Genomic DNA, 12,549 nt, shown 5'->3' on the forward strand with positions numbered 1-12,549 from the left:
AAGATGATATGTCTGGTTCTGCTGCACCGATTTTTGTACTTTTTTTTTTAACTATCCATTTTGAGTCTGGCAATGCTAAGGAGTGCAATGCTAAATCGGTGGAGTACTTCTTTAAGGGAAGACCACAAGAATATGAAGATAAATGAAAAGATTCATTCAAAAGAAACTCTGCATGAAACCACCAAGTCAAATTATTTTCTCACTGTCAGTGTCAACACAACTCAGACCTGTACACCCATATGACATCGTGCTTAGGCCAAGAATAACATGTAAGGTTTTTTTTAAATTGAAAGGCATCACCCTTTGAAGAGTTACAACATTTTGAGAATTACACTAAGTTGTCTGTACGGTAAATATGAAGCTACATCCAGCAACCGGTTAGCTTAGCTTAGCATAAAGACTGAAAATGGGGGAAACAGCTAGCCTGGCTTTGTCCAAAGGTTAAAAAAAAAAAAAAAAAAAAAAAAAATCCGCCTACCAGCACCTCGAAAAGCTCACTAATTAACAAGTATATTTCATTTGTTTCATCTGTACAAAAACTAAAAGTGAAAAAACTGGGAGCACTAATGTTGTGGAGTCTCCGCATCCAAGAAATAGGTACATGCTAGCTAGGTACATGTGCTCATGTGTTAATTAGTGAGCTTCAGAGCTGCCGGTAGGTGGATTTTGTTACCTGCAGAAAAATCCAGGCTAGCTGTTTCCCCCTGTTTCCTGTCTTTATGCTAAGCTAAGCTAATTAGCTGCTGGTGGTAGCTTAATCTTTATCCTACACACATCAGAGTGGTATCAATCTTCTCCTCTGACTCTCGGCAAAAAAGCAAATAAGTGTATTTCCCAAAATGTCCTTTAAGATAATATCCAAAAAACATTTCATCAACATCTTAACATCTGAGACGATTTCTTATTGCGACCAAATACTTTGCTTACTGATGAAAAGATTATTTCCTAACAATTCTCTGTGACATGAAAAGATATGAGAAATAATATTCTAGATAAGATTCTACAAACAGTAGAACACCAGTCACATTACACAACATATGCTATAACTGCCTCATATTTACAGTTACATTTATACAAACGTGAGCCAGCGCCTTGCAACAAAATCGCAAGAAGTAAATTCCTGAAAACTGTAAGACTACAAACCAAACAAAATCCTAAAAACCTTTAAACAATTAAATCTAAATCTCATCATCACTTTGCCATCTTTCATTCACGTCTGCGGTTCACTGATTCATCAAACTGATCAAAAGACACTGAGCTGGGGCATAGGCACAGCATTTTAACTTGCCACACAACATGAACAAACTAAATGATAAAGGGTAAATGCTTCTCTCGCTCTCTGTGTTAATTGGCTTTGACCTTTTAAAAAAAACAGTCAGGCGCCAGGACATCTCTAATTTTCCACTCGTGCAACCAGAGATGAAGCTTGTTTCATGAAGCACATTATCTGACAATGAGCCTTCATTCAATACAAAACAGACACAGATTTTATCGAGTATATTACACATTATCGTTATTGTCACCTCAGTTTTTTGTTTATTACAGAAAAAACTGGTGTGATAATAAATAGCACAATGTCTCCACACATGGATGAGTATGTTAAATTACTTTCTTGCATACAAAAATACATACAATTTAATTCCGACATTCAATATATCCCCAATAGTGACAGATCTACACATACATGAGTGCACATTAATTCAAACCTGTTTCGTCCACTGACCTGTGGCAGCTGAAATTACATCAGAAAACATATCTGAGAAACCCACAAAGGATTTGAATGCTAAGTGATTTTATGTTAACTGGATAGTTTTACAACAGATTAAAGTGGCTAACTCAGCCTGCTCGCCCACAATATCTCTATCTCAACTGCATGCGGTCACACTCTCCATCATACAGAGGAAAGGAGTTGTAGGGAAATTATGTTTTAAGCATAGCTCTTGTGTTTGTGTGTGCCTGCAGCTACCAAGAAATCAGCTGGACAGGGGTGCAGATCAGCATGCTAGGATGTTACCACATGTCATGGAATCAATCTGTTATTCTCTCTTTCTTTCTGACTTTTATCACAATGCACCGAGTCATCTAACTGCTGCCTTCACATTTCAAGAACCTTTAAGAACAACCACTACCTCCATCCTGTTCTAATTTGCTCTTAGAGTGCCATTTAAAGGCTGAATGCCCTTTCCACTAATATGATGGATTTGCTGCCAGGGGTGAGAGGCGGTGTGTGATGCACTGATTACTAAAAGTAATCGCAGCGAGAGAGCGCCAAAAGATCCAGGCTTGGGAGGTTTGCGGGGGTGTCAACGAGGGGATATGATGGTCAGACATCACAGGCAGAAGAGACGAGAGCCCTCTCTCCCCTCCTCCCGCTCACCCTGGGGGATACGGGGGAGCATAGCTGAACGGGTCAGACCCCAGAAACGAGGTGGAGACAAGTCCTTCTTGGTGGCTGTGAACTTCCAACCCATGTGAGACCCGCAGGTCCGGCACTGAGCAATTGTCCAGGCGTACCTGAGAGCAAAGGAAGAGGATAACATTTTCTTACAAGATGCAAATATTGTTCATTTTAAAGTTTAACTACTGGACACAAGATGCCCCCGACTTCACTGAAAAGTCCACTCTTAGTGTGTGTGCTCTGGAGGTTTCAAGTTTCCTCTTCACACTTGTGTAAGTTGCATACTGGACCACGAATGGCTTCCAAACTAGTTGTGATGTCACAAAGTCGTGCTCAGCCTCCTATGGGGCTTTTTTCCCCCCTATCTTCATTCAAGAGCAGGGTCTTTCAATTTGAGAGCATGACTCATTGATTTCACGTTCAGATTTTGTAATGCTTTCCCTCAAAGCCTTGCCCTCGCACTCAAGTAGCCCCTGCTTGCGCTTAGATTTACTCTGCTCAAACTGTGTGCTTGCAGTCAGATATATTGTTGCTTGCACAGATTTCCTACACTCCAGCTTCAGCTCTTCTTCTCGCATTTAGGCTGCTTCTGTGCACAGAGCTGTTTAGTTCAAACTTGCAGAGTATACACCTTGTAGTTCGGTCAGATCGAGGTCGGATCACTTTCACCCCAAATGAACCATTCCAGAATTTGTTTGTGACCAGACCGAGACCACTTCCTCTAAAGAGTCTCGGTGTGGTTGTTTTGGTCAGCAGCCGAGTACGAATGACAAAAACAAACCAGAGTCCGATACAACTCGGACTAAACCATGCAGGTTTGAAAATGCTTCACACTTTTTAGAGCTGCCTTACAAGCCTGGGGGCGCTGAGTATTTAATACTTAAAACATAGATTTTCAGTGGAATATTCCTTTAAAGCAAGTATTTTCAATATTAATATGCAACCCATAACTCACAACTCATATTTGCACTTAACTGTATCTATAATTCAGAAGCCATGTTATTTAGCTACTGATCAAGAACTACAGTTTAATTGTTTATGGAAGAATTAAATTGAATGTTTTATTCATATACTATTCATTACAAATACTTAAGCAGTCTTTCTACTGGTATTTTATAAACACAATAAGCCACCTATGACAGTGTACCATGATTTCACAGCCTCTTATAGCTCACTAATTAAACATCTAAAAATCTGTAGCAGACTATAACACATGTCAGTCCATACAGGTCAATTTAGTTCAGTTTACTTCTTTAAATCATAAACAAAATATCTCACAGTCCATATCGGTGATAAAAATTTACAGTATCTCCTGAGATCTCTTCCACTTGCGAGAGAATAATACACTTCACACTGGAACAAATGCATTATGTAACAGTAAATGAAACTAGGTGCCATGTTATTGTGAGCTAATTGCCATGAGTATGGCGGTGTTACCCTGGAAACCAGCTGTGCAGTGTGGATGGCCTGCCGACCAGGTTGAGGTTGTTGGCTTTGTAGACAGTCAGGGTTTCATGGACGTAACCGTGAGGGTTGACGTATGCAGCCATGGGGCCGTACAGAGACAGGCTGCAGGGAGAGAAGAGGCAGGTGGAATATGTCATTAGCATCGATTATTATTTCAATAAACTGTTCAGCCAGAAACAAAACATCCAAATGGTCCTTTGAAAGTAAAATACAAACAGCCAGAGACTCATTAGAGACTCCATAAAAATGTATAAATGGAGCCAAACTGCCTTAAATTCTGCAGCCTCTCTGAACCCAGCTGTGAATTCATCACAACAAACTCACATTGCACAACCAAGCATTCTATAAATCCACAAACCTTAAATTCTTGTTAACGCAGCAGTGTTTCCAAAGATACCACATACTGTGGTTCAAGGTGTGGAAATGTTTTTCAAACTTAAAGCTGGAATCTGCAGTTCCCCTTGGCGCTACGGAGAGTTTTAGCATCTCTTAACTTTACTTTTTGGTTCACTCTCCATGCTCTCATCAGTGTTGTTTCCAGCTGCAGCAGGAAGCTGTTTTCAGTGAAAAAGCTCAGATAAATCCAATGTATGCTACCTGTCCAGCACCAAACAGCAGGCAGACATAGTTAGCGACTAGCTGTAATAATTATTTAACCCCAAAAGGTCTTTGCAGATAAAACAAACACACACAAAAAATACACAACTTCAAAATACAATTAGCACCAAAAACTTAATTTTGAGTCAGTTTCTCAAGTTGCAATTTATTGTATTCCAGTTCTGGCTTGGGTCCCTAATTGTAAATGTATTAAGTAGGTACGTAGTTTTCTTAGTCTGAGGAAGTGTACTTTAAAGGATTAGTAACTTCTGAATGTCTAACTTCAAAAATCATATTAAAGACATAATCACTCATTCACTCAGATTATGTGGATGTCCTCAGACAAATCAGCTAAGATAGTTTCATAGGTGTTAGGGGATTTGTGTGTCACTCAAAAACAAACACATTAACCATCACACACAGACATAACCTTCATAGACAGTTAGAAAATTACATTATATAACAGTGTGTGCTCGCGTGCGTGCGTGCGTGTGTGTGTGCACTCAGACTGAGTGTGGAGGTGCAGGTTCATGACTTTTTGCAGCTTGCACATATACGGTCAAAACAGCGTGGCTGTTAATAAATACAGCGATTACTGTGACAAAGTACCACCGTCAGACTGTTTTAATGTGTTTTCTACATTATCCCCAATTGCTACAGGGATGACACAATTTTTCTTATAACAAAAGTAAAAGGTAAAATGCAGCCTGAAATGTAATGTTTGTGTCTTTCAGTAAAATAAAAAGATGTGCAGCCTATTAATAGGAGCAACAAGCACTACAAAGACAGAAATCTGTGCATCTAGGAGTTTAAAAATGTCAAATGCTCCATTATATGATATTTTTGATATTACTACTGAATCAAATGACTCCATGTGATGTAAAAATGGTTATTAGTACTGCTGATTAGACTGTATGCAGCTTTCAGACATTTTCAGCTCATTGTTTTGGTTGCCTGCCAGACTGGTGAAGAAAGTGCAACATCAAGTGTAATATTCACAGTTATGAATTATCTCTCTCAAACAGACGTCAAGTCTCTTGAAGTTTTTATTAACACTGTGCTGAAAAGCATTTGTAATAACTGAGCTACAACATGCAAACACACTGATGCGTCCTCACCTGAAGATCTCATTTTTTGTGGTGATTTCTGTGTCCTGGCACTGCTTGCAGCACAGTGATGTGCACTGAGGAGGAGAGACAACGTGTTAAAAGGATGGATACATGTCAAATATTCTCATTGCAATGTGTTCTCCTTGTTGAGGCTCATAAAGATGCTATAATAGTCCACCCCATCCTTTATGCTTCCACAAGAGCAACTAGCTGACACGAGTTCAGGTCTTCAGTGTGACCAGTGAGACACATTAAGGAGGATTATTATCCTCAATCAGGTAGGAGGGAAAAAAGCAGATAATAGGCACATTTACAAAGCACTTCACACATCCAGTGACAGCTTTACAGTTTCTGGTGATCCAACAGTAGCACTACATGCTAAGAGCTTTGTGTGTGTGTGTGTTTTTAGCTTTATGTCTGTGATAAGGTTAGAGCGACACTGGTCTTCCTCACCCAGGAATAGCTGTAATTTCTGTCAATATAACGTTCTAATGTAAATGTTACTAAATCCACAATTTACATAATTTACTTGATCAATGAAAGCTATTGATAACTGCCAAAATGTTTATTGTCATTGAGGTAAATCCCATAATAGTGCACCAATAAGAACATTTTCACCCACATTTAAATCACATTAGACCAAAATATCTACAAAGTGTACAATCAAAATCCAGTGTTTAGATGCTTAATACATTTAGATGAAACCCCAAACAACTAATATGGTTAAAGATTTTAATATTGTAGCTGAATGAATGGACAGACAGGTAGAGTGAAGGCCTCTACCTGTCTGTCCATGAAATATTACAAGTTCCCAAAAATTGAATGCTGCAACATTTCTTTCAAGGTCTTCATCGCCTTGCATTTGTAGTTTTGTTATGATGACGACGACGACGACGATGATGATCGAGAGGAGATGGCGCAAAAATGAAATGGCTTGTGTGGCAGGATATTATACCCAGTGAAGTAAGATATGTATAATTCCATCCCCTATTTAAATGATATGGTGGTAGGAAAAATGTGAGTGTCTTGACACTAAGCAGTGAGGTAAGCAGGGAAGACAGAGGCCAAACCACTTTGCTCTGTTTATATTAAAATATGGATGTTAGTGGAGAGGTGAGGCAGGCAACAAACAGGCAATGTATACTGCATGTTTACTACAGATCTATTAAAATGCATTGTTACAAGCGATAAAATCATACTATCTTTGCTTACACTCAATTATTTCTAAACACTTTTGATTGTGAAGGCCAACTTTGGACTGAAATACCGCAGCAACAAGACATCTGTGAGCCCCCGAAGGCATGGTTAAATATACCAAAGAACATCGGACGGAAAAACAGACACAGTGTGCAACGTAGGAACACCAGATCTGATTACACAAAGAGGGAAATGACGTCTGTGACTGTAGGAACAGAGAAGAAAGGTGGTTTGGCAGGGAGGAGGGGTTAGTGGTGACCTTTCCTTACCCGGTCCATGATGTCCAGCTCACAGCGAAGTCTCTGGATGGCACTGCCGATCTTCAGCAGCTGGAGCCGCAGAGCGTCGTCTATGGGCAGACAGGCCGCCACTCTGTAGGAGAAGTCTGACAGAATCCAGACAGAAGGGAATGAAATGTGGGATGAAAGGAAGGAAAGAAAGCACAAAGAACACAAACAGAAAGACGCACGTGTGCATGTGTGTACGCGTCTGCGATGCATCTGTAATACACTGAACAGAGGCTGACCTACGGCGTTCGTAGGGAGAGAGTCATCCTTCAGATTCTCGTCCCATTCATGGAGCTGTTTCTTCACTCTGTTCATGAGTGACTCCTGTGAGGTGAAACACAGGAAGCAGATTGGTTGGTTTACATTCGCTCCTATTTGATGTTTATGTATGGAGGAAATTCCAAGTAGTGCACATGGGCTGCAATACTCACAGAGTCGTAGAGTGCGTACACCCAGGGTGGCCATGGCGTCAGGCTGGCACAGTGAAACTTCCTCTGTGATGAACAACAGACGCACCATTAACAAATTACATCTGCATATAATGATTCAAGTATAATATTAATTTATTCCTTCCTTCCTGTCTCATATTGCTATTACTGACTTACACAACATGGCCAAAAGTATGTGGACATCCAAACATTTTCTTGTAAAATCCCTTGAATGATTTATCAATTATCAAAATTGTTGCAGATTAATTGATTGACTAATCAATTAATCAACTAATTGTTTCAGCTCTACATGGTATATCTGGAAACATATAGTAAATACTGTACAGTGGCATGATATATATATATATATATACATACAGTATCTAATTACATAACGTATCAGCAAAGCAAACAAGACAAAAAGGCCTTAAATGTGTCCTAGTTGAGAAATACGTAGATGGAGAAGGAGGGAAATCATTGATAATTAAGAGACCTTTTGTAATTTTCTGATGTTTTACAGACCAGACCAGTAATCAGTTAATCGAGAAAATAAACTGTAGATTAATCAATAACGGAAAAAATCGTTAGTTGCATTCTTATTTTTTTTTCTCTGTCTAGACATGTGAGCCACTTCAAATTTCCATTTCCTTGTGATGGACAATAAAGTTTTTTGTGATTCTTATTCTGAAGTACGCAATAGCAAAAGACAGATGTATATTACGTGTAATATACAATATACACACAAGTGTTTGTGTGTCTGACCTGTTGGTAGTTATTCCACCAGCACTGGGCCTGTTTGCAGGTCTGAGTCGGGGGTTTGGAGGAGGGGTGCATGTGGAGCCTGGAGAGGGGCGTTAGCTGCACGGCAGAGAGGGGATCTGGAAGGATTCGTTCGGGAAGGATCTGTACTTTGGCTTGTCTGATCCTGCGGAGAGAAACAAAGGGAGACAATGACATAGGTTGTGGGTGGGGGGGTGGGGGACAGGCGAGCAGGGAAATGTGAAAGAGAGCAACAGAAGACGACAGAAGAAATGAAAACAAGCAGATGAATAATAGATTAAACAAACGGTGTGCTGGCTTAATGTTATCAGGTTTGTGACAGGATGTTTGTAAATCTGAGATGATCATAAAAAGGTGCTGTCTGTACATTTTCTCTGTCAGCAATAAGAAATATTCCTCCAACTCCTCACCCAAGACAAACTCAGTGAACTTTCTGGAGCTCAGACATACAAACATTCACATGAGCAATTAAAAAAAAGAAAACACCTTCAGATGTAACCATACATGTTACAGCTGTGACATCAGAACATACACCTATTGTAAAATGGCATACAGTTCAATCCTGCCAAAAGACAAAATGCAATGTTAATAAAAGAATCCACAAAACTACTGCCATAACATGACAGCAGTCGCACTGAATTTTAAAATGCTGTTTCTGTGGCATTTTCAGCCATCTAGGTCGAACATTTAAAATTCCTACAGAGAGGAAGAGAAGTGTATTGAAATATACAGTAAACTCTATATCAATATTCAGTATATATTACCTCAGAGGGCACAACAGCAGATTCTATTTAAGTGAGTGATAACTTCAATTCTGTGCTTGCTGGGGTCACTTGCAATACAACAAGAGGTCAACATGATTATGGCAACCAATTTATGTGCATTATACAACAGCGACTAGACAAAGAGGGAAATATGTCTTTATGAAGACTCAGTTTTATGGACAGTAAACCTCAATGATTTCCTGAATGGTGGGGGATGTAAGAAGACATGATCTATAGTATGACCGCAACAGTTAAATAAGCAGCTTTTCTCCATAGATCCTTCCATCGTTTATTGTACCTTCCAACAAGAGGAGGCACAAAGAACGGCCTTTGCATTTTCTTGTGATGATTAAAAACAAACTAAACCCTCTCAAGAGTATTAAGAGTATATTGGCAGAAAAACTACAACAAAGCCATAACGAACTCATCTTTTAAGAGCAAGTCACAACAAATAAATCTTTTACAAACAACTAAATGTGTATGTTTTACAATAGTAACAGCTGCACTCCATAAATACAGTACAATTGGTGGAAGCTGGCTGTGAAGATGATTGTGAGTAGAGTTATTCTGCCCTCTTGCTGTGAACTATGAAAGCACCACTTGAGTCATTTTGAGAAAAATGTCCTGACCATACTGTGTCACGGGGCTGCAAGAAATGGCTGGTCAAAAACTGATATCTGATGTGATGCTTCAGAGTTAGATTTCATTGTTTATACCAACTAAGAACATCTGAGGAAATTGAACATTTTCAATTTGTGCTGCTTGACTCAGGATTAATGTAAATACAAATAAGCGTAGAGGCTGTTAAGGGTCCTGAGTGCTGCAGGTTTTCTATCTTGGTGGTTAATAACAGATATTTAAATGCAGTTTATATTCCTGTTTGAATCCGTCCCTGACTAGATTACGATGAAAACCTGCAGGGCTCTGATTCCTGCAGACAACCACTGGATTACTCTATGCAAGGACCACAGCACAACGTTTATGTCTTTAGTCATAGAGTGCTGCTCTCATTCAAATGTGTGCATGCATTTAGCCCTAACCTTTGGTTTAATGGTTTATGGGGCAATTCAACTTACCCATCTGCTTGAGTTCTTATCTCATGGACCTTGAATCTCTGCCTCCCCACAGCTTTCACTTTGACAGTTTCAATGCCATATTCCTGCTCCTCTCGGTATGCATAGATTTCAGCTGTCGTCCCAAACTCTGCCTCCGGATCACCTGCATCACTGCAGAGACATATCAAATAAAACCATTTAAATTTAACTCCAAAAGTAATTTGAAAGGGCACTCGAAGCAGCAAAGACAGAGACATCCTGACTTTTAGTCTCTCATTTGGGTTAAAGGTGGGGTATGCGATTCTAATCCAATACACATCTTTTTGTCAAATTCAGAGAATATCTCCTCACGGTCCGCTAGCTTGCTTTGTCATTGTTCGCTCTATATCATAGTATTTGTCATGGTATTAGATTTCTCCAGAATCGCATACCACACCTTTAAGCTCCAAAAACAATGGATACTACATTTCCCATACTGCACCTTGATAGCATATTTTTATTACAACCTCTAATCGAGCCTGGTAAATGCCCAGATCTTTCAAACCCCAACGGCCACAGTTTGTAACACAGACTTTCTGTTATAAATTTGTCTCTAAGTCTCTAAGCTATCATGATATCATCAGGATTATTTTCTCAGAGTTTAGAAAGCTCTTCAAGTGTTCAAAAACATTATACAACAGTTTTCATAGGCTGGTAAGCACTCCTTATGACTAGTAAACCGTGTAAAATCAGCAAAGTGCCCCTTTAACTGATACACCAAACGAAGAGATGCTTTCCGTGTGATGCAATCTGACCAGTCTGTGAAGACTACCAATGAATACAGAGTCATTTCCATTGCTATGTACCTGTGTGCGAGCACTGCAAAGGTGCGGTCTCTCTGGATGATGCTCCGCATCATGCTGACCTCCTGAGGCCTGAAGAGCTGCAGAGGCAGCGTCTGACCTGGCACCAGCATCACAGATGTTTGTGGCAGCACAGGAATGGTCTGACAGCTGTCCTCATCGTGGACTGTACGGCCGTGAAACTCCTCCATGTCTGAACCCAGGTACTACCACCACAGGGGTCAGTGTCAACACAACAAGAGCACAACAGCTGCAGAAAACTAACTATACAGCTCTCTGACAGCTAAAAAACAATCACTGGAAAGGTACAATTACACATGTATGGTAGTAAACACGTAGAGAGCCATTATCTGAAGAAAGGAAGCTGTGACATCACTCACTGCATGTGATGTGGGAAGACTGGGGTCAAAGGTGATGGTGTTGGGCTTCTCTGCCTCCTCACTGTCTCGGTCTTCAGTCTCCATGTCATCTTCCTCCTCCTCCTCCTCTTCCTCATTGTCTGCCAAGGCAGAGCAAGCATACAGGCTCACAGTCAGGCTAGTTAGTGCTTTTATTGTCTCCTTAACCAAACCGCAGCTGCAACTTTATCATCTTAATAAGTCACCCTGACGGTAACAAAATGAAGAGAAAGTGAAACAGAGGTTCAGAAAATCTGCCAGTCAGGATGTGATCTGTGACAGTGGCCTGTTGAGAAGAAATGTTAGCTAGCTGTTAGCAGGACGAAGAGACCCCCGCTCTCCCGGCGGAACACCGAGCAGACCGACCGGCGAGTTTAACTGTTACCTGGTAAAAGCTGTAACTGGTTCCCCATGTTATCGTTAACGTTGTCTTCACCTCCACCCCTCTCGTCAGCCATATCCTTGTGTTTACAATACTAACTCTTCTTCTACGGCATCTTCAGTGTGCAGCATCACGACGGACCCCGCGCGCCCCCTGGCGAAGCGTCACGACTCAAAACGGGTTCAATTATGCGGATCAAAATAATCCACTGAGATTATGTCTCTGGTCCCCAAACTTTTTCTATCATGTCCCCCATCTTTTTAATTCATGTAACCTTTGTTGTAGTCCATGTTTTGCCCTCCTGTAGTGACACCGCCCCCCACACCCACACAGTTGTAAACCAGTACTCCTTTTATGACAAAAATCACTGCTCCCTGTTGGATGGTGATTGAATCTTAAGTAATCAAAGATGGTAAGTAACTAAGTACATTTACTCTGTACTCTTGTACTTAGGCACAATTTTGAGATACTTGAGTATTTCCATTTATGCTACTTCTACTTTTTACGCCACTACATTTATCTGACAGCTACTCGTTATAGTTACTTTGCAGATTAGAGGCTATTCTGCCTGCATAATGAGTACGTTTTCTGATACTAAAAGTACATTTTGCTGATAAAAATAAAATTTTAAATGCAGGACTTCTACTGTAATCTACTTACATCACTACTAGCTATTGATATTTATCACAAACAAAAGCATGACAGTCTCATATAGAGTAAACACACAGATGCAAGGCATACTGTATGTAGCCGTAGCATGCAGTTGGTGAGAATGAAGTGATGTGTTGGGCACAAAAAAACTCATCCAGTTTAGTTTTTCCTGGATGATACTATGATGAGGCAAT

The 12,549-nt window shown here is 40.2% G+C and overlaps 1 protein-coding gene across 1 annotated transcript in view; it reads right to left on the bottom strand.

The window, feature by feature from the left end:
• crbn (cereblon) overlaps positions 1-11,952 on the bottom strand; it is a 12,513-nt gene extending 561 nt beyond the window's left edge. The window contains exons 1-11 of the mRNA XM_044177228.1: positions 11,708-11,952; positions 11,305-11,423; positions 10,928-11,130; positions 10,104-10,253; positions 8,246-8,408; positions 7,487-7,549; positions 7,295-7,379; positions 7,038-7,153; positions 5,581-5,645; positions 3,836-3,967; positions 1-2,514 (exon numbers count right to left, since the gene is read on the bottom strand). The exon at positions 1-2,514 is cut by the window's left edge and continues 561 nt beyond it. Coding sequence (XP_044033163.1) covers positions 2,331-2,514; positions 3,836-3,967; positions 5,581-5,645; positions 7,038-7,153; positions 7,295-7,379; positions 7,487-7,549; positions 8,246-8,408; positions 10,104-10,253; positions 10,928-11,130; positions 11,305-11,423; positions 11,708-11,780 — 1,353 coding nt within the window. The 5' untranslated portion in view covers positions 11,781-11,952 and the 3' untranslated portion in view covers positions 1-2,330. The remainder of the gene's footprint in view (positions 2,515-3,835; positions 3,968-5,580; positions 5,646-7,037; positions 7,154-7,294; positions 7,380-7,486; positions 7,550-8,245; positions 8,409-10,103; positions 10,254-10,927; positions 11,131-11,304; positions 11,424-11,707) is intronic.
• Positions 11,953-12,549: the final 597 nt, after the last annotated feature.

The sequence above is a fragment of the Siniperca chuatsi genome, linkage group LG2 (genome assembly GCF_020085105.1).
Source record: "Siniperca chuatsi isolate FFG_IHB_CAS linkage group LG2, ASM2008510v1, whole genome shotgun sequence".
NCBI lineage: Eukaryota > Metazoa > Chordata > Actinopteri > Centrarchiformes > Sinipercidae > Siniperca > Siniperca chuatsi.